This window comes from Amblyomma americanum, chromosome 10, assembly GCF_052857255.1.
Source record: "Amblyomma americanum isolate KBUSLIRL-KWMA chromosome 10, ASM5285725v1, whole genome shotgun sequence".
NCBI lineage: Eukaryota > Metazoa > Arthropoda > Arachnida > Ixodida > Ixodidae > Amblyomma > Amblyomma americanum.
In genome coordinates this window covers 120,699,969-120,727,822 of record NC_135506.1, presented here as the reverse complement: position 1 = coordinate 120,727,822, position 27,854 = coordinate 120,699,969, and the positions used below count along the sequence as shown (strand labels likewise).

Sequence of the window (27,854 nt, the reverse complement as noted above, 5' to 3'; positions counted from 1 at the left end):
ATGCGCGACGCGTCCGCACCGAAGTCTGAGGGCAGCCATGGATCACCGGGGTCCGATCGTGGCGTTCCAGGCGGGCGCGTCTTGCTGGACGTCTACGAAGAGATACGCCCACCCGGCAGCCCCCCGTCGGAACTGCTGTTCCCAAAACCCGTTGCTGCGGCTTCTTCCGCTCCCGGCCCGCAGACGCTAATGGCTGGGAAAACCACCTCCGGGTCTGGGCTGCCACGCGGAAAGGTGCTCTGCTTGGAACCAAACGCGTATCCTGCGCTTGGGTGAGTATACGTTTTCGTTAGAGCCCACTAATACAAAAACATCGGCGTGCTCAAAAGGCAGAAATTCTCATGCATTAGCATGTGCCGCATGTTGCGCACGTTTTTCTCTCCGTTCATTATGCCACGAGGCAGAGAAGGTGGGAATGATAATGTCGTTCCAGAGGGACGGAAAGGATATAGAGAGAGCTGAACTTCAAAAGGAACTTAAAGTAGACGGATAGAGGTAGACGCACTGGGCATTTCGGTGCGACTAAGCGCATAAGCTGGAACAGTTGATGTCGTTGTCTGTCTTCTAGGGCTGGCACGGACAATCGCACCAGCGCAAGCAGAACATGTGGACAAACTGGCGCACACAGTGAAGTAAAACCTTACATTAGCTTTCGACAAGGTGATCGCTCTAGTCAGCGGCAACTCTGGCACCTCTTTGGCATGGTGACCTTTGTTTCAAGTCCTCTAAGCAAAACTACGTATTTGGTCTCCCGGGCCTTTTTTTTCTTACTGTGTTGAAGACGTCGGAAATGTGCAAATCAGAAGAGCACTACTCTCCTTCATTTGCACCACGTTAGGACTGCCTTCGTCTGACGCTAGAGGCTCATCACGGGCTTTGAGCAAGTTCAGAGTGCCAGTTATGGTGTCTGATACAAATGGCACGATGCAAAATGTCCCGAAACGAGTCAAAAGAAAACATTTGACAGAAGTCTGTCCGGCTGGGAAATTTTAGGAGAAAGATGACTGACGCCAACCAAGTTAGATTTCCAGAAAAAACACGACGTTTCGGGACTGGCTCTGTCCCTTTTTCATGGTGTGACTACAGGCGAGGCACAGCTCGGCCCTCGTGTGGAAGACCTCTATGTCAGTGGCCGCAAACCAATTATGTAATAAGAGGGAAGTCTCGCCAGGGAGCGGTAAACATTCTTCCGTGTCTGTGGGATGTGCCACGACTTGAGTAGAAGCCTCCTGCTCGGGTTAGCTTCGGTTTTCAGTACAATAGTGCCGTCAGAGCCAATTCGGTGGTCGCATGCATCGCAGTTTTCGGCCACAGCGCTGCCCTGACGGTTCATTTGCCTGATGTACACTTTGTTTTGACTCATTCTTCCCCTACGTACAAGGCCGGGCAGACTGAGCAGGGGATTTTGTATGCTACGCCTTGGGCCTTTTCTTTAGGGTGACGGTCTTTCGGGCGGAGGAGAAGGCATCCGATGTCTTTCGGGCGGAGAAGAAGGCGTCCGATTGTGGTAGCCGGTTTATGCGTTGTTAGGACCCCTTCTTAACCGAGAATTCGCGCCAGCGTATCACTCACGCCTTTCACGTATACCCGCCGCGGTGGCTCAGTGGTTAGGGTGCTCGGCTACTGATGCAGAGTTCCCGGGTTCGAACCCGACAGCGTGGCTGTGTTTTTATGGAGGCCAAGCGCTAAGGCACCTGTGTGCTGTGTGATGTCAGTGTACGTTAAAGATCCCCAGGTGGTCGAAATTATTCCGGAGCCCTCCAATACGGCACCTATTTCTTCCTTTCTTCTTTCACTCCCTCCTTTATTCCTTCCTTTACGGCGTGGTTCAGGTGTCCAATGATATATCAGACAGATACAGCGCGATTTCCTTTCCCCAAAAACCAACTACTCTCCCGTATGGGATGCATACGCATTTTTGCTTCTGACCCGTGATTAGGGAAATAATAGAGCTGTTTTTGTTTTGTGGGGCCTGGATCAACTCACCGCATGTTGGTGCATGTCGCTTTGAAGCGGTAAATAAAACTATGACTTTGTCCTTGATAAGCTAAGGCTACAAACTACACAAGGAGCACTGCTACTCCCGAGTAGCTTGTGTTCATTTCAGTGCAACTGTGTGCAAAATGCTGCTATTCTTGTTGCGCTCAAGGTACCTTCACTGTTGGTTTTGATCTGCGTCTGAGAAGACGCATGGTGAAACCGCACGGATCACTAGTGGTACCAGGGCCAGAACCTGTGCTCCGGGGTCTCCCTGTACCTTAGCAATCTGGCTCCGTCTCTCACTTGCCACCATAAGAAATATTTATTTTGCACTACAAATTACTCCACATTCTATATCAGCAGCAGACCGATGTTGAAAGCTCCGCAAGCTCGGCCTGTGTCTAAGTGCGTGGACAAATGTGCTGGTTGATGCAAATCTTCCGGATTGAGCTGCTCCATGGCACGCTTTCCAACGTTACCAATGTGCTGAGTTTCTCTCGAGTAGTAACTGCAATTTCCGGGAGCTCACTGACATTTATTTTGTTTTTATGCGAAATGGCGGCGGCACTGTCGCTATTGCAAGAGTTCCTGCGGCGGCCATCAATTTCGAATCTTGAACGACATGATGACCAGATGGTGTTGGGATGGTCGGCATTTCTTTAGTCATATACCATCTGTACGCGCCAGTGTCCCTCTGCCGTCTTTTCATTCTCGTGTCCAACATAATCACACTGCGTTGTAGTCGATGCAAAAAAAAAAATTAGTTGCGGTTTAACTATTGTTGAACCTGGTTAGAGAGCGAAACCTGTGGTGTATCTGTAAACTAGACGCGGCTTGGAGTTTGTAACGTTGACTGCGTTTCGGACAACTTCCAGCACCGGAGCTCATCGAAGCGACTGCGTCTTCGCTATGTCACCGTCGTCTGTGTCGAGAGCAGCCACGGTAGGCGCCTTTTCAACGAGCCGATTGAGGTCATGCTAAGTCACGTTACTTACATTGCGTTATACCCTATATGAATCCATCTGTCCACACACTGCTATTTTTACATTTCACTAAATTCTTTTCAAGGTCAGCTGGGGCCTGATTACGCAACTGTGACAAATTCTCTCACAAGTTATTCACAGTGACGTCAAAATGACGACACGATGAGACGTCACTACGTGACGCAACGAGGATTCAGCCAATTACAGCAGGGCGGCGCCCCGAGAGCATTCGAGGGACAGTCTGCTTACTTTTTTCTAAAAAGAAATAAGAAATGAGCACCGATGAAAATAGCTAATACTTTATTTTGCCAAAGCATTGTGTTTGAAGTTTGAAAATATTAAGCAAAAGAAAAAGCGTTCGAAGTTGTGCTATTGAATTGGCTGGTGGGTAACTTTCGGTGCCGCGGGGGTGTGCCGACGGCAGTAAAAAGGCCGCTTCACACGAAAGCAGCTATTTCACGCCGTGTTATTGTTTTTTGTGTGACGTCTGGAATCGAGCTACTGTGCGGTTGAGCTAAGTGCGCAGAAAAATTTCAACGAATGCAGTGAAGGCTACGTGCCGGCCAAGCGAACTTGCAAGGAGCGCACGGAGCAAAATCGACGAAGACAGCTTGTTGAAGTCTGTGTTGTTCGGCTCTTTCTATCAACGACAAAAATGCCAACAGGCGAGGTTTTGCAGTATGTGACGAGTGGTTGTTTGTTTCTTTTCCCTTGGGAAACAGAAGACGACCACGAAGTGCCATTTGCTGGGAAAAATAGTGCTTTGCAGGCATAATAGTGCTCTGCCAGCATATGTGGCGGTGTGTCACAGAGGTAACGACGGCACCCACCCCTTCTGCGCACTAACATTACAAATTACCTCCAACACCCGCTGTACGCATTTGCTCACCGTCGACTGTGCGATGCAGGCGTACGCCTCATTACCAAAGGCAGCTTGAAAGCCGCCGGTAACAAAGAACCGCAGTGCACATATATCACCTGCCGCCGCAGCGACAGCGCACTCGCACGCAAACCTCACAGTTCATCGGCGAGTTCGTCGCATAGCCACTCCACAGTCTGCTTCTCGAGTCGGAAAATGCGTCGAAACAGCTCGTCCGGCAAGTCAAACATAATCAAACGTGTCTTCGTGTCCTCTCCTCCGCCGTTGCTCGCGCCAGCGCAAACGCCTCAGTCGTATGGCCGCGTACACCGCCGCCATTTTCTGTCACAAACTCAACGGTCAAATTGACGGCCTCGAAACTGTGACAAAGAACTATCAATTAGCGGCTGCATAATTAGGTGTGCAACGTCACAACTTCTGCCACGTCCGTGACGTAATCTACAGCCACCCATGACGCAAAAAAGCAAAATGGCCGCCGGCCATGACCGACCAATAGGAGCGAGGCTTCTGACACCTTTGTGACAAGTTTTTGACAATTTTCCTAATTGACAGTTGCGTAATCTGGACCCTGGAGATCAATTCACATGTTTAGCGCTTGTATAGTTTCCCTTCCTATAGCGACATAAATATCAACTGATTAAGTACGGTTAAAAATCTGCCTAATTAGTGTTACTTAATTAGATTCAACTTCCTCTTTCCAATGATGTATTAGACGTGGACTTAATTACTAAGTTCCCCACTAATACCTTATGACGTCATCATGGTTAATCACACTAACTTGTACACGCATATATATACTATGACAGTCTAGCGATCCAGCGGAGCTACGCGGTGGCGAAGAGCGGAACTCAGCGCAGCGACCACCTCAATATGTAATGACAAAGAAGCAAAATATCATTTGCTGTGGAGGAAAAGATCTTCAATTGAAATATTTGAGAGTCGTGCCAGAAAATACACAATTGTATTTAATATACTCTCAGAAACTAAAAAGATAAAAATATAGAATATACATTTTATGCCTAACTATGCCAAAACAGTTACTGTTCTTGACTCTTCATGCAAACATTTTCAGTCAGTTAAAATATTATAGGAATTGCCCGTGCAAACCGTTTTGCCCCACTCCGCGATGCAGCGCCATGGTCGGTACAGGGCCTCTTGGAGGAAGCTCGATCAGCTACTCTGATAGAAGCACGGAGTCGTTGAGAACATGACCGGCACCTTCAGGGAGGCTCTGAAAGCAGCGAAACTCTTTGGCCAGAGCATAAATGAAAATTACAGGGCGGGCACCCGTAGGTAGTCCGGGTTGGGTGAAGCAGGAACATGTGTTGCAACTAAAATCAGGCGAATGGACGTCCTCTGTTAAAACAACGTAGTCACTTGCATCAACAAATCCGGGTGTAGATGCTGATTAATCGCAAGTACAGCGTCGTAGCTTAGCAGCTGCGGCGCAATGCAAGGACAGCACCTTGGAAGCCATGTCCATCGTGATCGCTTCGATTGGCAGATTTCGCCGAAAGTGTAAAAATACTCCCTCATACGGCTGACGAAAAACCGTATCTGAAACTGAAGCATACTCGATAGCGTAACTTCTGCACAAGCGGCCCAGATAATGTAGAATGGGCAGTTTTTTTGCCATCGTTAAATGTGATCGGTTTGAATAAGTGCGGTAAGGAACGAGTTAAGTCTCGAACTGATTTGTTGAAAAAGTTGAAGACCGTGCTCTCTTTCACCTACAGGCTGCATTGGTTCACTGTCTGCAAAGGTACTTTCCATGATCATTTGCCTCTGGTTTCCCCAGGGTGCTTCAATGCATCTTGTGCTGTATGGACTCCCGCCATCCCATTGCGTGTCACTAGGCTCCCCAATCTTTTATTCTGACACACTTGCTTTTTGCATTCGCTGCCATGACTTTAGTATACACTTTTCCGCCTAACGGGCAGCGTCTCTATCACACGTTCTCTTTAGCTGTTTGCGACTATTGTTTAGACCTCTGCGGTGGTTAAGTTAATGAGCGTGGCATTAACTTAAGCACTACTACTTCAGCGGTCGCTTACGCTTTAAGTGGACCTGTCAATTCTTGGGCGTTAATTTCGCACAGCATTAAATGTGTCGTGTTGTACAAATTCTTGCAGGGATACGGTGGCCGCATCAGGCAAAGGACTGGGTTTATTGGACAGACATGGAAGAGGCCTTTTCCCTGCAGTGGGAGAGTCAAGATGATGATGATGATGTTTTAGAACTGAGCCAGTTTAATGTTGTCGAACGTGATACTTGCAGATATGGCGTGCGAAGTCTGTTTATACCAGCATTTGAAATGGTGACGTAGTCGCAAAATAAAACGGCGTCGGCATTCAGGCTTCTCTGCAGTGCACAGTGATGGGCAGAGGCCGCAATGACGTCACGTAAGGCAGCGAAGAAACGGTTGCTTCAAGGCAGAAAACCCCCCGAGAAGGTGAAGCCCACAAAAATCGTTGGCGACATCAGGCGACGCACAGCAGCATGCGGGCGTAGGGAGCGGACACCTGAAATTTCTGTAAGGATGACGCCATTATGAGTTTTCCCGCACTTCTTAACGCAGTACTTTGCTGCGGTTTCAGTCAGCGAATACGTCACCGGTTTAAATATCTAGTACAAAACTATCTGGTATTGTTTATCTAGGCGCATCATATATCCGAATTCTCGAACGGCCTCGAGTTATCAAAATACCATTTCAGCTTCTTTTTAATAACGCACTTGTTATCTCATGACTAGGCTTGAGGGCACAACCCTTAATTTAGAAATTGACGAGGTACAGCTGAAAATTAAATCATCTATAGCAGCTCACCTCAGCGTGTGTATATGTAGAAATCAGGAGGGATCGGGTAAGATCGCGGGAGGCTGGAACACGATGGCTGCACATGACAGTCATTGGAGGCGGCAGAGTTTAAGCTGCGAAACTATAGTCTATGTAGGCAGTCATCTTCAACATAAGGCAAATCTGCTGGTAATTTTTTTTCGGTGAAAATGAATTGTATTTTCTATGCTTTGGAACAAAATTGACCTGAGTCAACACATGTCCGGTTGTATTCAGTTCCAAGTTTTGTGATTAGCTGATTGTACTTCTAATTACAGCAGATTCATTGAATATAGTGTTTTCCCCTTCCAGATTGTACGCCCCTTCAGAGCCAGCGATTGCGATAGAACGCGAGGTTCGGGGCATTTATTTATTTATTTCATAATACTGCAGGCCACTGCTTGGCCCAAGCAGGAGTGAACATATAATGTTACATAACCAAAAGAATAAAGTTATTCAATATTAGCAGCACACGGAAACCAAAAGAATAAAACCAAAAGAATAAACTTATACAATGTTAGCAGCGCACGGATACCAAAAGAATAAACCAAACGAATAAACTTATACAATATGAGCAGCACACGTATACAAAACATACATATAATCAATATTAGCAGGTAAATAGACGATTTAACGCATCAGAAAAATTTTGCGAGGAAAAAACAGATTCCGGTAACGAATTCCAATCTTGCACTGTTCTAGGGAAAAAACTGTATTTAAAACTGTTAGTTTTGGCGAAAAGGGGAGTAAGTGAATGTTCAAGAACGTTCCGAGTCCTTCTCACTAGAGGACGCTTAATGCACTCCGGAAGCTTCAGTTTATTTTTACCTGTTAAACTATTAAACAAGAATACCAATCTATTAATCTTTCGGCGGACTTCTAGTGTAGGAATGTTATTTGACATCATTAACTGCGATGGAGAGTCTTCCCTTTTGTATTTTCCGTATATAAACCTAACCGCTTTCCTATTTACTTTTTCAAGGACCATTATGTCCTTTTTCGTGTGCGGGTCCCAAACGATTGAAGCATATTCAAGTAAAGACCGCACACAAGTTTCGTAAGCCAATTTTTTCATGTGTGCTGGGGCAGTTTTTAGCTTTCTTCGTAAAACCCATAGCTTTCTCAATGCGGCTGTAGAAATATTAGTAATGTGTGACGACCATTTTAACTTACTGTCAAGTGTTACACCTAAATATTCAAGAGCATCGCCAGGACACCCTCACGAGTCACTTCAATGCCCTCCTCTGGTGCAGCCGCTGCTTTTATTTCATATTCATCTAGTTCTGAAAACACCTCGTAGAAATACTGGTTAAAATTCTCAGCTATTTCGGCAGCGTCCGTGATAATCTTGTCTCTAACTTTTATTTTGGTAAGTGCATCTTTGGGTCTTCTCAAGTGCCGCCAAAATTTCTGCGGATCAGACTTTAGAAACTCTGCTAAAGTGTGCGAAAAATATTTAGTCCTGGCGCTGCTCACTTTTGATAACAGGTCATGTTTGATGTCTTTAAACAGCGGCGTTGACGTCCCATGCTTTTTACGATATCTCTTAAGTCTACGCTTAATGTGTATAATTTCACGAGTAATCCATGGATGTTTCCGCTTTTTAAATGTTTTTCTGTCTTGAAAGTAATCTTTAATACAATGCCTAAGCACATTAGCGAACCGTTGCCAAGAGCCTTCCACATCACATGTAATCACAAGATTTTCTTCAATATAGTCAATAATCGCCACATCGTCAGCTCGACTAAATTCTTTAACTCTAGCAATATCGAGCGCGTGTGTTTTTGATTTTTCAACTTTCCAGGAAAAAAAAACTAACTTATGGTCAGATATACTGGGTTCAATTGTAACCGTTCCTTCTTTAAATCTTTCGCTAATGAACAGCAGGTCAAGAATTGATGTTTCGCGAGTACATTCAGTAATTATTTGATCAAGACCAAGAGCAAGCATAACATCAAGGATAATATCGCTCGTTTGCGATAATCCAAAAGACAGATTGTTCCAATTTAGTAAAGGCAAATTAAAGTCACCCGTTACAATCATATTCTTGTTTCGTAACAACAACAATCGATCATACAATTTACTCAAGAAGCTTTCATCAGCATCTGGGGCACGATAAACCACACACAAATGAAACGCTGTTTCCTTCACTTTGATTTAAAAAAAAAGGCTTTCATGCTCAGCAATCTGGCTTTCGAGGTCAACATCGACACAGGATTTAACAACAACAGCAACGCCACCCCCTCTAGATCCTCGGTCCCGCCGATGTAGCCGATAACCTGGTGGGACGATGTCATCGTCACTGATTTGCTCACGTAGCCAGGCTTCAGTTATGATGCACACGTGCGGATCCAAAGAGAGCAAACATTCTTCCAGTTTTTCTGTTTTGTTTACAACGCTTCTAGCATTGAGAGAAACTAACCGCACATCGGACGTATCTGGCCATTAACTTTCAGATAAAGATGTGGTGTTGCGTTCTATCAATCTCCTAGAGTTTAGAACAGCATCCCATTTATAGAACCGCCCATCAACCTTCAACTTGTCATAAATCAAGGAAACCTTACTTCCAGCCTTTTTTTCATGTTTTGCACTTTGCCAAAGATGCTTGCGTTTGCACAACGTTTCCGCGCAGTAGTCATTATCGATTCTAATGTTTTCTCCTTTTAGTTTAGACACATTGCTCCAGACTGCTTGCTTTTCCCTATAGTCCTGAAAGTACATTATGACAGGGCGATTAGAAGAACTTTTCCCCATTCTATGAATTCGAGCTACAGATGAACACTGCACTCCCAATTTAGCGGAGAAAACATCATCTATAACTTTCCTGCGCAAATCCGACTCTGATTCAATAGGATCTTCCTGTACGCCAAAAACAATCAAACTTGACCTCCGACTTCTATCTTCTAGATCTTCAAGTCTGGCTTGATGCCGTGCAAGTGCATCCTGTACACCATTCAAAGCTGTGCTTATGTTTTCCATTTCATCTGTTTTCATCCGCAGCTCTTTTACGTTTGCCTCTATGTTACTTAAGCGATCACCAAAGTTGCCCAGTGCTCTTTCTGTAGCCTCTAAACGAAGCCTAATGTCTTTCTGCCCCTCAATGAGTGTCTGAAACATTTCATCAACTGTTGGACCTGGATTCATCTCTATATCTCCACAAATTAGCAGCATACATGAACAATAGCAGCTATAGGCACAGTTCAGACATGTGCGTGGGTACGGCAAGAGAACAAGAAACCGATCGTCAGATCGTATGGTGCAAACATAACTAACCTGTACCAGGAAAAGACGTTGCATATTGAGCACCTTGCTTGCAGCGCTTTCGCCGCACCCACTGAAGACGGACGGTTGTGGCGCCGAATTTATAGGGCCAAGGGTCGATGACGTCACGGTCGACAACGTCCGATATCCATGCACCTGTGGCGTCCCCACGGCGACGGTGCTACCCGATGTGTTATCTTTGACGACCAATTCTTCTGTTGTGACTTGATGAAGCTTGGCGATAGTCTGCGAAGGTGCATGCGTACTTGACAGCAGCAGGACCTGTACCAGGAAAAGACGTTGCATATTGAGCACCTTGCTTGCAGCGCTTTCGCCGCACCCACTGAAGACGGACGGGTGTGGCGCCGAATTTATAGGGCCAAGGGTCGATGACGTCACGGTCGACAACGTCCGATATCCATGCACCTGTGGCGTCCCCACGGCGACGGTGCTGCCCGATGTGTTATCTTTGATGACCAATTCTTGTGTTGTGACTTGATGAAGCTTGGCGATAGTCTGCGAAGGTGCATGCGTACTTGACAGCAGCAGGACCTGTACCAGGAAAAGACGTTGCATATTGAGCACCTTGCTTGCAGCGCTTTCGCCGCACCCAGACTACCTGCCGCAGAGTGCGCGTATAGTTCGAAGAGCCAGCACTGCGGAACCTGGAACCTTGTGGTACGCTACAATAGATGACGAGTAAATCAGTCAAAATATAACTTTTTCAGACCTTAAGTTCTGACCTTCGGAAAGAAATTTACATTTGACGTGACAATTAAACTTAAGACATCTGCACTCAGTTTATGAGCCAGAACAATTTTCTTCTCCCAACAATTCACATCAATTACGTTAAACTAACATTATTTGCAGTTATTTCATTTCTGAATTCTTTGTCATCTTCTATATACTCCGAGCCGTATTCGACACCCATGCATCGTTATAAAAAAAGCACTAAAGTATTTGTTGCGGGATCAAAATATGTCGTTTAATGTTTTTAATTTGTTTTTGCATGTTTTCTCGCTTTGTAATTATTCTGTTACCTCCTAATTGTTTTACTTCTCTGTGTAATTACTCGCTGTGTTCTCCCTGATGTTAGTTTATATTCATTACGCATAATGTTTAGTGAGGATCCCCGTGCAGTCTGTGACTTTTTGACCCTCGCCTGTATGCAATCACGCGTGTATCAATTTTTCTTTTTCTAAATGGGAAGCAGATGGTCATTAGCCCAGCCGCACTGCCATCGCTCCGAGCGAGACCCTGCTCAGCCTGACCGATGGCGGACCAGCGCTGCTTCACCGCTGCTTCCATCGTCCTTAGCTTCTCCAAAAAAAAAAAAACCGCCCTTACATTTTGTGAGGGTTCGGTTTGCCGTCCCCGTATGCCCTTGAAGTCCGCAGCTTCACGCTACCGTCCCCCAGTATGCCCGCAGACGCCATCCATCAAGCTGTGCAGATTGACCTGTCAGTCTTATGTTGCGGTTCCCTCCGGCAGCGGGACTGACGATCACGTCCTACGAGCGGGTGAGCGCGTACAAGTGAGACGACGCTACGAAATTGACTAACTTCTTCTGTTTGACCGGGTTGCGAACCTGTGGCATCGCAGCCACGAAGGGGACCTCTGCGCGTGGGCCACCATCAAAAAGAACATCTCCGAAGTGTACGGTCGTCCTGCTGTCCGAAAGCTGCGCGCCGAGCCACGCTTGCGCGAACGGTCACACCATTCGGGCGAGACTTTCACGAGCTACATCGAAGATGAGGTCAACCTGTGCTCGCGCGATAACGCCCAGATGTCCGAGGCTGACAAAATCAAGGATATTCTGAAGGGTTTTGAGCAGGACGTATTTCAGATGCTGTTTTCCCGAGATCTTTGCAATGTTTCGGAAGTTGTCAGTCTCTGCCAGAGTTACGACGAGTTGCGCAGGCAGAGGCTACTCACTCGCCAGCCTGCCGCGTCTGTCGAATCGCTTGGCGGCCTGTCTGCTGCACCTGATCACTCGGCGCTATCGCAATAGCTTATAGACTTCATACGTGAGGAAGTTGCTTGTCAACTCTCCTTTGTCACCCCACTCCGGACAGTCTTCATACCCGGCGTTCGACCTTTGCCATGCCATCACTGAACGTGTGGCTGAGGCCCTTCAACCGATCCGGCCAGTTGCACCAGCCCCGCAGCCCACCCCTGTCGCTGCCCTATTGACATACGCTGCAGCCGTAGCACGACCGAGGCCACCTAACTAGTGCTCAAGCTACGCTAAGCCTCAGGCGAGTGTGCCTCCGGTCCCTCAAGTGACGCGGCCTTTCTTCCGACCGCTGCCCCCAATCAGAAATCTCTGGTGCACAGGTGACAATCGCCCCATCTTTTATTCTTGCCTATTGCGTGTCAATATGGCCCTGCTTTGTCGTCGTCGTCGTATGCCAGTCTCCCCGCTACCTCCTCGCCTTCCCGGCTACTGGCGTCCTGAAACTCAACACTCAGCGACAGCCGAGCCGCACCAGAATCGTCGTTCTTGGCCTGACCGCTCCGCTTTCCCAAACCAGCGCTCACCTTCACCGCGTCGCCGCTCCCTCTCTCCCACGCGCCGGCGCCCTACTCTTCCGCAAGGGGAAAACTAGATGCCGCAGTTCCTCAGGCGAGAAATGCACCGCCAACGAAATGTCAAAGGCCTCATTGCTCTCCTGACATTCTTAACGAAGTTTTCGTAGAAGGTGTTTCTGTTCTGGCGCTCGTCGATACCGGTGCTGCAGTTTCTGCGATGGCCGCCACCTTTTGCCGTTCCTTGTGAAAAGTGACAGAACCACTTTCTGGATTTTCGCCGCTCACCGCAAGGGCGCAGGCTTCTGCGCCGTTAGCAGCGTGCACTGCCCGAGTCGTTATACAGGACGTTCTGTACGCAATTGAATTCGTCATTTTGCCAACGTGTTCTCATGACATAATCTTGGGTTCGGACTTTCTGCCGTGCCACGCAGTCATCGATTGTGCTCCTGTTGAACTGGAGTTCTTTGAGCTCAGCGATTCCACGTGGCCACTGCCCCTTCTGCTTCTCACAAAGCCGTCGTAGCCGAAGACGTTGACCTGCCTGCGTGCTCTGCTCTTATTGCGCCCATTACTTACGCCTTTCTTCGCGTTCGGACCCGTACTTTTTAGGCCATCGCCCTTATTTCACCGCCGTAAGTACCGGCCCATACCTTACGCCATACTCATCCAGTCAACTGGTCTTGCCGCGTCGTTTGCCGCCAATAATTTGCGTATTGTTCCGCTGTGTGTCGCGGTGAGTGCCTCAGAACCATGCAGTACATTGATTTCATTCTCCATCGGGATGAGAATGACAATCCACAGTCCATCGCCGTAGACGCTCATAGCCCGCCAGTTGCCGCTCTCGGCACTTCGCCTACAGATGATTTCCGTCCCGCCGTCGACGCAACACTTCCTGCACCTCAAGGCAATCAACTTCTTGCACTGCTTCATCAGTTTCGCTCCTCCTTCGATTCCCATCAACCCGCTTTGAGCCGCACGTCGACTGTCGCCCATCACATCGACACCCGTGGCCATGCCCCTCTACGTCATCGCCCATATCATGTCTCCGCAACTGAGCGTCATGTTATTCAGAAACAGGTTACCTCCATTATTGAGAGTAGCATGATTCAGGCCTCTCACCGTCCATGGGCTTCACTCGTGGTACATGTGAAGAAGATGGCTATATTCGTTTCTGCGTTGATTACTGCCGCCTGAATAAGATAACACGGAGAGACGTTTACCCTCCTCCAAGGTTTGATGGCGCTTTGGACGTCCTCAAGGAGCGGAACTCTGCTCTTCTCTGGATTTGTGCTCTGAGTACTGGCAGGTGACCATAGCAGCCGAGATCGCACAAAAACAGCTTTTGTGACTTCTGACGCCCTGTATGAATTCCACGTCATGCCTTTTGGCCTCTGAAACTGATTCGGCTACTTTCTAGCGCATGATGGATACTATTTTGCGCGGCGTGAAGTGGAAGTCGTGCCTGTGCTATCAGTACGACGTCTTAGTATATTCGCCACACTTCTAAACTCACCTTGCGCGGGTCAAGCCCGTCTTGACCTGCCTTGCGGACGCCGGGCTGCAGCTCAACTTGAAAAAAGTGCCGCTTTGCTGATCCCGAATTAACCGCTTTAGGCCACGTTGTGTGAAAGAAGGGTACCCGTCTCGACACCACCAAACTTCGTGCTGCGATGGCTTTTCTCAAACCTACTTCCACATAGGGCTTCCACAGCTTCCTCGGCCTCTGTTCCTATTTTCGGCGTTTAGCGGCAACTTTGAAGCGATAGTTGCCCTGTTAACTCTGTTCCTTGGCAGTAACGTGTATTTCTCGAGTTTGTTGCCTGCATGCGACGATGCCTACGACACCTTGCGCAATTTTCTCACGTTGCCAACCATCCTGCGCCACTTTGATCCACAAGCTCCAACTGAAGTATGCTGAGGCCAGTGGTATTGCGCTCGGTGCTGTGCTCGCTCAGCGCAAATCAGGATACGCTGAATATGTACTTGCTTATGCCAGCCGCACCAAGATTAAAGCAGAGTCCAACCACTCTATCACGGAAAAGAAGTGCTTGTCCGTCGTTTGGGGCCCTCGGCAAGTTTCGGCCTTACCTATAAGGGCGTCATTTTGACGTGGTCAAGGACCACCTTGCCCTTTTTTGGCTTTCTTCGCTAAAAGATCCCTCCGGCCACCCGGCTTGATGGGCTCTCCGCCTCCATGAAAATAGCATTGGTGTCGTCTACCGGTCGGGCCGCAAGAATCAAGACGACGATACCTTGTCGCGCTCCTCGCTACCGGCCGAGGTTGCCAGCCTCTCCGCCCTCGAAGCAACTGGGCCTTCGCTCACCATGTGCGACAGGCCCTTAGAGAAGTGTAAAGGTTAGTGGATGGCCTGTCTTCTCACCTTCTCTGCGGCCCATCTACGGTTTCGGCATCCCGCACCCTTCGCCGCCAAGCTTCACATTTTGCCAGTCAGGATAACCTCCTTTATCGGCGTAACTGCAACCGTGATGAACAAAAATGGCTTCTCGTCATTCCCCGCCATCTATGCTCCCAAATCGGTACCTGTTTCCACCCTGACCTGCAATGCGGTAACTCCGTAGCATTGAAGACATACAGTCGCATCCGTCTCAGGTACTACTGGCGCGGCGTGTACAACTTATTAAAGTACGTCAGCGAGTGCCCCACCTGCCAACGCTGTAAGCAACAGCCTCATAGCGCCGCTAGCGAGTTGCAGGCACTACACTGTCCGTTTCGCCCCTTCGACCGCGTTGGAATCGACTTATATGGGGCTCGGCCGTACACCGCTGCTGGCAACCGCTGGGTCATTGCTGCCATTGATCACCTGACCACATATGATGAGACCGCTGCGCTCCCGGCTGCTGTAGCTCGTGATGTGGCGTCGTTCATTCTGCAGCGTTCCATTCTTAGCCACGATGCTTCTCGTAAATTGCTTAGTGACAGAGGTCGCGTCTTCTTGTCTGACGTCGTTGAAGCTCTGCTCACCGAGTGCAATATAATTCATCGGACTTGAACCGTCTTCCATCCACAAACAAATGGCCTAACCGAACGCTTTAATCTCACCCTTGGTCACAGGCTGGTCATATACGTTGCTGCCAACCACACGAACTGGAACCTTCTTGTCCCATGTATAACGTATGCCTGTAACACTGCTGTACAATCTACCACCGGCTTCCATCCGTTTCTTTTTTTTTTGCTTTACGGCCGGCATCCATCCGCCCCCATTGACACAATTCTTCCCAACCGCCCTACCGCACCTGAGTGTACAACTGTCTCTGAAGCTGCCATGCACGCCCAACACTGCCGCCAGATCGCAAGGTCGTTCACGACAGACACTCAAGGACGCCAGAAACACCGCCATGACGAAGATCAGCTTGCACCGGCCTTCCCAACTGGTTCACTCGTGTGGCTGTGGATGCCCCCCAGTATTCCCGGCCTCTCCAAGAAACTTAGCTATAAATACCATGGCCCCTTCCGCGTCCTGAGGCGCACATCCCTAGTCAACTACATTATTCAGCCACAAACGCAGCCTGCCGATCTCTGGAGCCGTGGCTCCGAGACTGTGCATGCTCAAAGCCTAAAGGCGTACTACGACCTGGTTGTATTGTCGGCACCCGGAGTCGCCAGGACGGCTTCTTTTCTCCTCGGGGCCCTCCTTTACTGCGAGCGAGACCCTGCTCAGCCTGACCGGCAGCGGACCACCGCTGCTTCCATGGTCCTCAGCGTCACCAAATAAGCCACTCTCGCACAAGAAATAAAGTTTTAATGGATTTGATTTAATTTGATTTGAAGGCACATGAAACATTGTACATGAAAGGGCTACAGGACAGTAAGTCATTCGAGATTAAGAAATAGCCGAAGCAGAAAAGATCGTGACAGCCTGCATTTTAAAAGCAAAAACAAAATACTGAAAAATCAGCTATAATGCACAACACTGAAGGAACCGATTACCGTTTGCACTAATTGTGTGATCCAAACTTATTTCTTTAGCAGAACGGCGTACTGGGTTAATTGGTTTGCATATATCTTATCTCCCATGTTGTCTATTCTTTTCTGTAGTTGATTTAGGTTGCCCTAAATCAGTAAAAAATCTCTATTTCTTCTCAAGTGGTTTCTTTATCGTAACTTTATAAATTTCAGTTAACCTGCCGGCATATCGCAAGGAAATAACATGCAACAGAGAGTGACCATAACCGCGGATACAAGAAATGCATCCTCAGCCTTGAAGTGGTCCGCAAAATTGGCAGCGACAATCATTATATTCAATAAAGAGCTTTGCTCCCACCCCCAACCGGCAGGGGTCCTTAGTCCAGGGCTCTTACGGCCTTAGTGGTTTACTGCGCCGCTGAAGCAGCTGTCTTTGGTCCTCTAGGCTTGAGCTAGACAGCAAGGCCTCCCACTGCTCAGACTGCGAGTTAGAGATTTTCGAGGCGGCCTGCATGCTTTGGAAACTCCACGTAGTGTAGTAATACAGTATGGGGCGTCTTCAGTTTCATGATGTGCACGTTGGTATCCGAATTTGTCGAAAGCATGGGTGAAAACAACTTAGCTAGCGCTCATCACTTGATTTCATATTCCTGAATCATTCGTATTTTTTCCTTCCGACTTTGTAGCCCAACAAACAGCAAGCGGGTGTTGGGAAGGTTTTGTGCGTATCCTCTCGATGCCACTAACTATTTACTCCGGTTCACATATAATAACGAAGCCTTCGCAACTGCAGGTCAGAAGCACTGTCGGCTTAGGCACGAGCGCCATTACTCACCTTCTCGTATTACCTCACTGGCATACGGCACTTCAATTACGCAACATTTAGAATACGCAAGCATGTAATCAAGAGCACTGAAAAAATGAACAAGAATCAAGTTGCCGGTAAGAAATACCGTCTTGAAGAGACCTTCCCCTTCGTAACGCTAATATACCTGGACCACCTAAGAAAACATAGCCATTGGAGAGCAGGATATTTCCACAGTCACGTTTGAAGCAAAACTGCACGCTTTTTCGAATTGCCTTTTCTACCGTTCAACAGCTTTCTCCCTGCGCTCAAAGTATTCTTAATGAATTCTTTCTACGGCAACAAAACACTGTTTTTTTTTTTACAAGCTGCCGTTTGCGTAAAACACAATTTGCTTTAATCACAGGCAATTTTTTCTGCAGCGTATTTTCTATGATATAGAATTTCCGCTTTTGTTTTGCTCTCGGTGTTCAGGTATATATTCCGACCAAGACCATTTTCCAAGCAAATAAAATCAAGTGTTGCTACATGGAGACTCCAACAACATAAACCGAAAGAAAAGTGATAGAACATCGCTGGCAGCGTCGGTTGTTTTATTGCAAACTGGCAAGAAATTATTGGTTAGCGGAAAACAGCATATTTATTACATCGCAACTGAATCGAGTTTGCAGGAGGCCTCAGCGAGAAGAGAGAACACCATGGGAACGACAGTCGAAGGCCATCGACGGACAACCCCAGGTGATCACTGCAAACAAAATGGTGCGCTTGAGCACAGAAGTTGCCGGCAGTATACGAACTTAAAAAGTATATACGGCAATGCCGTCGTTCGTGAAACGTGTTTAGTGATCTGCGCCGGTCACTGAAGCATGCGCTAAGGAATTCTGCTGTGCCTGAGCCCACAAGGCTCCTCAGCAACTACAGAAAGCGAGGGAGAAGCATCAGACATTGAGAACCTCAGTGCATTCACGAGAGTCGTTGGCAGCTGCTCAAGGCACCTCTGGTCTGTTCTTGACACGCGTCACAGACGAGCTTTGACACGCACGACGGAAAAAACTTAATTTTAACGCTTAATCGACAGTGCGGATGTCCAGCACAATTGGCTTTATAATGAGAGAGTATTACTTATTGGCATCCAACCAAGCGCAGCCATAGGGCTACAAAGAAAAGCTATACAGCTTTGTCAGGAACTTCGTAGTGAAAAAAAATTCGTCCTGGTCCGGGGTTCTAAACCCGGAACACCCTTTCACTCGAGTAGTCACTCTACCTGCTGAGCTAACTGGGACGGCAAGGTTATGGTAGGGCGAGCGCGAATTGATCAATAACTTGAAGTGGGAAATGTATAGTCCACCTTGAGGGATTCCCCTACGCATTTGACCAACATTTAATTTTATTGTCGAATTGTCGTCTTCCCCCCGAAAGGTGAGCAGGGAACGGACTGTGCCGCTTTTTGTAATGGTCGTTGAGTTGAACGCGAATAGCTGCAGTGTAGCGTGTAATTTACAATTGGGGAAGCTTATTTCATTTGAACCGCGCGCTGTTTTCTTGGCAGGTAAACGGTGTCGCGATTTATAAGCAGTTATGCCACTTTCGGCTTTGTTCTAACTTTCCACGTTAACTCGGTCCCCACGCTGAACCCGAGGCCACACGCGCTCCGCAATACTCAGTATATTAGTTGGGGGTTTCAACCGGCACCGCTGATGTTTAGAGCAACACTGGAGGTTTGCATGCATTAGCGAACGCTGTTACGCTCATGAGTAACCCAAGAAAATAAACCGGGAGATACCTTGGATGCTTGAAACACTGGAAGGCGTTTCAGATTTTGTCTAAATATGTGCGCCAGGTTTTCTGGTACTTATAACTCCGCATTTGTCTTGCTTTAAATAAGAGCACCAGATTACGGCCTCACGTCTATGCGAATTGTTTCTTTTGCAGGTTACATTATCAGGATTATTGGCGTGTACCACTGAAGACAAGCAGATGGGCTGCTTCATTGCTTGTAATATAGTTAGGTACTCTCGTCCATACTAAACAGTACGCAAGTATGGCGCACAAAACCAACTCTAGAACCTAATGCTATGCCTTACGGCTCTACGAGCGAGTTTCAGCACACTTTTACACAATACGTTTACTTCCTGATTTAGTCAAAAAATGGAATTCAGCATCCTGTTATCTGCGTTGTTTATTCCATTCCTACATGTTGGCCGTCTGCTTTCGGGAAATCAAGTCTCTCTCTAAATTTGAACCCATCCTAATGCTCAAACAGACCGTAAGCCGCCGCTTCGAATCGCAGGTACCACCGTGGCTAACAAACTCCTCGGCATTTCCGGTAGCCCAAAACTACGAACACCGACCACATGACGGAGACGAAAGGTCGGGCACTTACTTTCGCGAAATGAGTTGGTCTACAAGCAGAAGAACTGTGAGGTACGAGACGTTCTCGTGGTCCTCGCAAAACGCGGCAGACAGGCGACGAAGGAGGTCCTCAACGGCAAGCGACAGGAAGCTTAAGGAGACGAAGACATCGTTGCTGCATGAAAAGAAAGGTGAGAAGCAGCGCCACGCTTCCAAAGTCACCAGTAAAACATCCATATTTTCTTTAGACACGAGCGCCTCAAGATCCAAGCTCTCCAAACGACCAGGAAAGGATTCACGAGCGTCGAAAAGGAGGCACTCAGGGGCGCCATCAGTAGCATCGGTTGCTGCAAAGTCCACTGCAGCTCTTCTTAAGCTTCCGGCGGAAAGTCCAAAGCTTTCTCCTTTGTCTGGCCGCAGGCTGCCAGGAAAGGCAAAGGCCGAGTCTAAGCTATTACATGAAAAGCACCCGGCAAAACCTTTGCCGACGCGAAATGTGAAGCTGAGGCAAAGCTCCGAGGTTGCGTCGCAAATGTTGCACTCTGACACTACAATATCTTCTATCAACGGTGACGTGCCGGCGAAGACGGCCTCCAGAAAGCCATCAATAGCCGCCAACAGAAGAGCATCGAAAACTTCTGGCCGTGGAGAAGCAGGCTCTCCTAGCCCAGGACTCAGGAACATATCTCACGAAGAGATCAGTGCGGTTGCTGTCGCGAAGGAAAAAAGGACAAGTGCCGCTGGAGTTACAGAGGAATGTCAAGCTCAGGCACAACATCACGGAATCTTAAAGGCTTCTCATAAGACTGACGCCTTTGATGAACGTAGGCAGTCCATTCAGGAGGTTGGCGAAGCCAAATCAGAGAGCCCCATTTCCGAAGACACCTATAAACCACGGTCTGGAGCATTTGAAGCTGAGGCTGGCGAAAAACTGCCGCGTGAAGGAGCGTCCACGAAAGCAGCGTCAGAGGAGGCACAGACTCCCGCCAAAGACGCTGCTCTGATACCAGAATCTAGACGAGGTTCCGTTTTATCGAGTATTTCAGGCATTTGTGGCACTAAAGGGAGCACTGCTAGCAGCCATGAGGGATCAATAGGACTTGACACTACAGGTTTCACGGAACCCGAAAAAACTATACACGGAACTACTGCTTCCAAAGAGCATGACGATGCGGAGATTCAAGCCAGCGGAAATGCAGAAGACAACAACGAAGATCGCCTCGACGATGTTTTTTCCTCCGCTCAGGGCACACCGAAGGGCGCAAAATCGCCTTCCCGAGAGGCCATACCGGGCGCTGTGCCCACAGGCACCAGTTCAGTTGCCACGACTGCAGGTGCGGTGCCCACCAAACATGAGAGTGGGTCGTCAGAAAAGTCGCTGAAGTCGTCAGCGTCTAACCGAAGTGAAAAGACCGCGCCTGCTGAGAAGAATGGCAGCAGTGAAGAGCCGTCATCTGGACAAGAAAAGCCGTTGGGTGAACAGCATTCACATGAGGCCGAGCCAGAGGTACAACCGCTTCCACTAGCGGCTGAAGCTGACCAAGAAGCTGACACAGAGAGCAAACAAGACATGGATGAGATCCTCAGAGAGCTTGAGAACCAGACGACTGTTATATATCCCGAGAGCAACCTTGTCGTAGTCCTGGCAATTGTGTGCATTGTGTGGATTTGCGTCATAGTCCTGCTTTCTCGCGGAAGTGGTCCAGGCTGGCAGAGCGGATCCTCCACACTAACTCCGCCCATACCAAGCACTGATATAACGCCATCGGTGGTCCCACCTACGCGATCGTACGAGTGTTCTACTGACTCTTGTATAAAAGACGGCGAGTATTTTGCTGGCCTCCTTAACCACGACGTGTCACCATGCGATAACTTCTACCAATATGTGTGTAGCCACTGGGAGCATTTGATGCAGAATCCAGCTGCAGGAATTGGTGTGGCGACGTCCATAGACACAATGATGGAGGATATCATGCACACCAACGTTCTTGAGTATATACTGGACTCCACGCACAATGATGTGGTAGAAGCAAAGCGACTCTACCAGGCCTGCATGACTAAACATGGCGACGAAAGTACCATTGAACTGAGACAACTATTTGCAACATGGCCACCAGCGCAACGCTGGCCTGTCGAGAGCGAAGTTACTGTCACAGTGTTTGACGTGTGGTCTGCCGCTGCGAGGCTTATGCGGGAGTTCGGGCTGGCTGCCCTCGTCGGTGTCCAAGCGGCAATTGACAAGACGTACGGACAGTCAGTAATAGAACTCCAGCTTCCCCGGCTGTTGTTTTTTCGAGGCGACGACCAGCACAGCGCTATTGTCTCACTGTTTCAAGCCGCTATCTCCGAGTCCGCTCAACTCTTCAATACATCCGGCATGCTTTACGAGCTCACGTCAGATGTCATGGCAGTCTTCAAGAGTATCGCCAAGAAGAAGCCGCATTTCCCCGGTTTAGAAGTAAAACTTGTTCCCCTTGAGAATCTAGACCAGGGTCTCCAGACTTTCGTCAACGTCTTGTTCGAGGGTACCCTAACAAGGAACACCACAGTACAGTACAGTAATCCTGTTTACTTCGACCACGAGCTGACCGAACTTTTTAATGAGTTAGAGCCAAGATCTTTGCTAAACTTCCTAGGCTTCCGCCTAATTGTCTCTGTGGCGCCTTTTCTGCCAGACAGCATGAACCTTATGAAGCTATACAGCGTCCAGGCCACTGGTCGCGTCCTCTCTCCTACCCCCAAGTGGGTTCTGTGCCTGCGCGCCGTCGAGTCTGTGCTCCCCGTGTGTGTGGTAAAGGCCCACGCGAAGCTCACCCTTGCCACCGGCACGGACCTCACCAGCCGAGCCTGGATGTCTCAACTGGAGAGCATGTTCTTCCGCAGTATTCGCCGTTACTCTTGGATGGACAGCAGGACGCGCCACGTGGTCCATTTCATGTTGAGACGTCTCCGACTGGCCCGCTTCTATCCGCCGTGGTCGCTGAAAGTAGACCAGTGCGCGGGAGGGGCCCTTCCACCTGGCAGCAGTCCGTTCCACCTGTTCTACGAGGCGTCCAAGGTTTCCCAGAGCCAGCGGCGAGCGCAGCTTACGCGAAGAGCACGGCCGCGCGAAGTCGGCGACGCTTTCGGGACACTTGCCAGGTATGAAATCTTCAAAGGCTGTTGCTGGTCGCGTTAGCGCCTGCATTAAGTGGAGCCGCGAATACCTATGACAAGTGCAATACGAGCGAAGCATGCATAAGACAGTTTTGAATAGGGTGTCCTGTAAATCTGGCTGTCAATCGCAGCGTCATACGAGGAGTACTATAGAGCCCGACCATAGAAGCACGCTTTCCCAAGAGTTTTGCACCTCCTGTGTGGGGGAAAAAACCGCAGGAATTATGATTCTTTTAGCTTGGTGTCCCCTTCAAGAATCGCATAGCATAGTAAAAATAGCATAACTGCTATTCCATGGCGCTGCATATCCCTCGAAGAGTGCGTGTGGCGAATACAAAAGAAATGGAAGCCCGGCCAGCCCGTAGAAAACGGCAAAACATAATCGGCAGCACACAGCATTGAAAAACAAAGTGTGCTTGCATCTTGCTGAAGCTCACTGTCACACGCAGCACAGTCGTTTCAAACACAGCACGATGAATTAAGTCTCTCACATCTTCATTATGGTGGCTCAGTCGGTAGCCAGCAAGCGCAATTGCAGAGTGAAAGCAGGAGGCTGAAAGCAGTGTGCGCAAAACGGAGATCGTTCATTCTGGGCGGCCGCTAGCTCCAGCTTCTTCCGTGAAGCGTTCGTACGATTTCGTACTAATATTTTCGTGTCCTGTTTTTCATTCCTTTTGTGTTCTTTGTTTATCCTCTGATGTGTTTGCAGTCCAGTCTTAACGTTAAATCAGTATTTCCACGTGCACGTTAATGAAACCCACTAGTACTTGGCGCTCTGAGAAGGCGAAGCCAGCAACTGGCCAACTCAACAAAGTTGTCCAAAAGTTAGAGCTGAAGTAGATGGTTGGCTTACGGTTTATGGTGGCTTAACTTCCCAAAGCGACTAAGGCTATTAAGAATGCCGTAGTGAAGGGCTCGGAAATTTTGACCACCTTGGCAAAACGCTAAGACGCCCGTGTGCTGTGCGATGTCAATGCACGTTATAGATCCCTAGGTGGTAGAAATTATTCCGGAGCCCACCACTACAGAACCTCTTTCTTCCTTTCTTCTTTCACCCCTCTTTTATCTCTTCCTTTACGACGCGGATCAGTTATCCGCCGATATATGAGGCAGATACTGCGCCATTTCCTTGCCCCAAAAACCAAATATTATTATTATTATTCTTTAACGTGCACTGGCATCGCACAGTACACGTGCCCCTAAAATTTTCCCTCTATCGAAATTCGGCCGCCGTGGCCGGGAGCTGCCCTCTAGAGTACTCACTTTTATAGAAGAGAGTGAAGTTAGGAGAGTGAAGTTAGAACATTCTGCAACAGGGGGGGGGGGGTGCATCAGTTTCGTTCTACAAAGTTTCCACCTCCGCGGCAAGCCATCCCTACTTCTGCCCTTATAGGTTCAGCCCGGGACACCAGGCTGTGTACGTTCCATTTGGCATCGTGAACGCTTCGGTGCCGGGCAACGGCACGGCGTTCGCCTTTCAGCTGGCGCGCATGGCTGTCAGGCTCTACTTCGGCCTGGTGCCCTCCCTGCTGGACGATGGTACGGCGGACGAAAGCAGCACACAGCTTCGCTACACGGACCGGGCTCAGCGGCTGCTGGACGAGCTGCTCGACTGCCTGGCGCGTGACTTCCGCATCGTGTCGGGGTCGATGCGCCACGATGCCGACGTTGATCCGGACGAGGCACGCTACGCGCTGCTTGCGCACACGGCGGCCGTCGCCTTGACGCACGCCGCTTTCAAGGTGGGCGGCGGAAACTGTGTCTGGGTGATGACAAGCGCTGTACTATATGGGAAATGCACAGGAATAAACAATAACCAGGAAGATGAAGCAGGACCTTGCTAAAACGCATCTAATGTGCGAAGTTATACTGTAGGATGAGAAAGAGAATAAAGCAAAAATAAAAACTTTCCTGTGAGGAGTGCCCAGTGCGAGAACCATCTGACCTCTTCTAACCTGGCACTGTCAGACAGCTTCAGCTGTTCATCGGCTCGTGAGGCCAGAAGGATGGTCTCCCAGGATGTTGAGGTGGGTTAGTGAACGGGCAGGACACAGATTTGGCGTGGACATACCCAGATGTAGCGAGAGAGTGTCAGAACCAACCCAGATAGAAATAACGACATTACCCGCTAGAGACGACATCGGAATATCAACTAAACTGTCTTGACTGGAGAAGCACCGCATAGACATTCGGACACGGGTGCTGTGGCATCAGGAACGGCTTGAACGACATATTGATCCGCGCTTTTACTAGCATTTACGCGCGTTCTCCAGCTTTTTCTCTAAGCATCACTTCTGTGACTCTTCTCTTGTTGCTACATTATAGAAACTTTTCATATATATGGCAGTCTTGCACAGAGAACTTTATTATCAACAGAATAGTTGATATCCTGATGGGTAACATTAGATACAAGCAATTTTTGAGAACCCTTCCTAAATCTAGCCTCAGTGCGGTCTCATAAGGGTCTATCTTTGGGATGAATGACTTTGGCGAGTAATTATTTATATCCGGTTTTCTTATATTTATGTAAAGCTCATTAACTAGAAGGCGACATAAAGTAATGGGCAAAGGTCTTCACATATAGAGTGCAAAGACAGCCTTTTAACATTAGAGAAAATAAATAAGCTAAGAGCAGCTTATATTTTCAAGGCGGAATACATTTTGCGCAGCGCAAAAAATGGAGAAGAGAGGCGCTTTACGTGCTGCGCTAAAATGTATTCCTTCCTGAAAACGTGGATCAACTACCTTCCAAGCAAACGTTACTGAAACAGCTTACCCAGGCAGTGAGCTACTGGCGGTAGCCAGTTGTAACTTTATTGAGACCAAGCAGTCACATTTTGTCTGACCACAACTAGAAATTAGCCGGAGAAAAGCAATTTTGATTCCTTGGAGGGCAGCTAGCCTATGTTTGGCTCAAAACGAATATAACCTGTTCAGCTCGTCAGCATGTCAGTGCACGTTAGGGAAAACCATGTGGTTGAAATTATCCGGAGCCTCCCACTACGGCGTCCTTTTGGTACGTTAAGCGAGGTAAACCAAACTCTGAACATTTTCCCATAGCAGCCGCGGATATCATTTTAACAGATACGACATATGATTACTTCTTAGTCAGGAATGGTCGCTAGATCATTTTGCGGTATTATTATCGTGAACAAGGTTTGTAGTTATCGTTAGAGCCGAATAGGATGTGGCATGGCATCACGTGACTTCATTTCCACCAAGGAACTTGTGCTGCGTAACGCTGTAAGAGCTTAACTACTAAACAGCGCAAGACAAAGACTAGACAAGCAAGAGCGCATGACAAGAAAGCTAACTTCCAGTTGTTTACTTCTTGCTTATGTCAGGTGTATCTGTTCACAAGGAGCGCCAGCAAGAAACAGATCACGACGACACATCTTGATACCGCTCAGTTCTTTTTGGTCGCTAACGATATATAAACATAAGCTTTTTTTACATTAAGAAAGATGTATTCCTGTTCTCTTCCTTTCCTGCGCCTGTTTCCTGCACTTGTAATCTCCACCGCCTTGATGGTATCCCTATCCCGCAGACCATTGCGGCGGTCCCACTTTAAAATAAATGCGGTAGGGTTTTAACGTAGTTAAACCAAGTAGACGTGCAAAAGCAGGGATTTAGTCCCGTTGGCCAATGGTGTTTGCTCTGATAGGTCGTCGGCACGTCTGGAGACGATATTAGTTCGATGGTAGTATGAGTTGATGAATACGACGACGTGAAATGCGGAGCGCGACAGTTCGTTGTAGTTTAACAGCAGGCGTGATGGGCTGCGGCCATAGCATATAGTGCTCTCGTGCACAGGCCAACAAAGCTGATCTGATCGCGCCGTCACGGATTCAGGTATAAATTGTGACGATATTTACTTTATTTGTATATTTAAGCCCACTAGGCCTGTTGAAGGCCAGGCTTCTATTTTTTTAATTGGTTTTTTTGGGGAGAGGAAATGGCGCCATATCTCTCTCATATATCGTTGGACACCTGAACTGCGCCGTAAGGGAAGGGATAAAGGAGGGAGCGAAAGAAGAAAGGAAGAGAGAGGTGCCGTAGTGGAGGGCTCCGGAATAATTTCGACCACTTGGGGATCTTTAACGTGCACTGACATCGCACAGCACACGGGCGCCTTAGCGTTTTTCCTCCATAAAAACGCAGCCAGGGTTCTGCGTGAAACGGCTTTTGCAGCTCTCGTCGTGAAGTAGAGGTTTCGATCAAAAATGGCTAATGTTTTTATGTGGCTGGTGACCAGAAAAGAACTCAGCGGTATCAGCTTGTGTGAATCATACAACTCTCTTTCTTTCTTACTGGTGCTTTCTTGTGAATAATTATACCTGACATAAGCAAGAAATAAACGGAAGTTAGCGCTCGTGGCGCTGTGCGCTCTTGCTTGTTGGGTCTTGGTCTCACGCTGTTCAAAAGTTACGAACGACCAACTCTCCCACCAAGCTTCAATTCTGGGATTTAAGAGTCCATGGCGAAGCCCCACACTCTTAGCACGACGTCCGGCTGAGTGAAGCTGTTTGACACACCTATAGTCGGTCCCTTTCGCGATGTGACGCAGTTATCGGTGCAATATTTTCAAGCGTAGTAACTCTAAGAGCCTCAAGCTATTTGCCCACTTTGTGGGGGCTGTTGTCCTATCGCTTAACGCACTCAGATACGGACATTTTCCGCCCTTAGAGAGAAAAATCTACGCACTGCCCATATAGTTGCTTTGTGCGGTGCTTATGAAAATGTTTTTCACCTACAGGAGATGCTGCATGTGAACCGCATCTGGAACGTCGACTTCCGTTTGGCGCCGCTGCCGAACTTCACATCCGAGCAGCTCTTTTTCGTGCACTTTGCTCGCGACAACTGCGAGAGCAGCGACGACGCCTACAAGGCGCACAACTACGCCACACACCAGCGACTCCCGCCCGAGCAGCGGGTGAACTTCCCGCTGCGCCATCTGCCGGCGTTCGCAGCGGCGTTCCACTGCATGCGCGACACACCTATGCGTCCGTTTGATAGTGCAATGTGCCGCGTCTTTGACTCTGTCCAAAAACATTGGTCCCCTTTGTCATAGCGAAATGATGGAGATCGCCACTATCGACTGACCTCTTCGGTATTTAGACCCGACACGACCTTTCACGCTAAAATAA

The 27,854-nt window shown here is 48.3% G+C and overlaps 1 protein-coding gene across 1 annotated transcript; it reads left to right on the top strand.

Annotated features, from left to right (window-relative positions):
* LOC144108677 (membrane metallo-endopeptidase-like 1) lies at positions 1–27,854 on the top strand. The gene is made up of 5 exons (XM_077641854.1): positions 1–272; positions 11,540–11,774; positions 20,798–22,692; positions 24,101–24,449; positions 27,464–27,854. The coding sequence occupies exons 1-5, from the start codon at positions 1–3 to the stop codon at positions 27,776–27,778; spliced, it is 3,066 nt and encodes a 1,021-aa protein (XP_077497980.1). The 3' UTR covers positions 27,779–27,854.

Coding starts and splice junctions, on each gene's coding strand:
- LOC144108677 (XM_077641854.1), top strand. CDS start 1: ATGCGCGACGCGTCCGCACCGAAGTCTGAGGGCAGCCATGGATCACCG. Junction 22,693..24,100: donor GCTTTCGGGACACTTGCCAG/GTATGAAATCTT, acceptor CTGCCCTTATAG/GTTCAGCCCGGGACACCAGG. Junction 24,450..27,463: donor TGACGCACGCCGCTTTCAAG/GTGGGCGGCGGA, acceptor TTTCACCTACAG/GAGATGCTGCATGTGAACCG.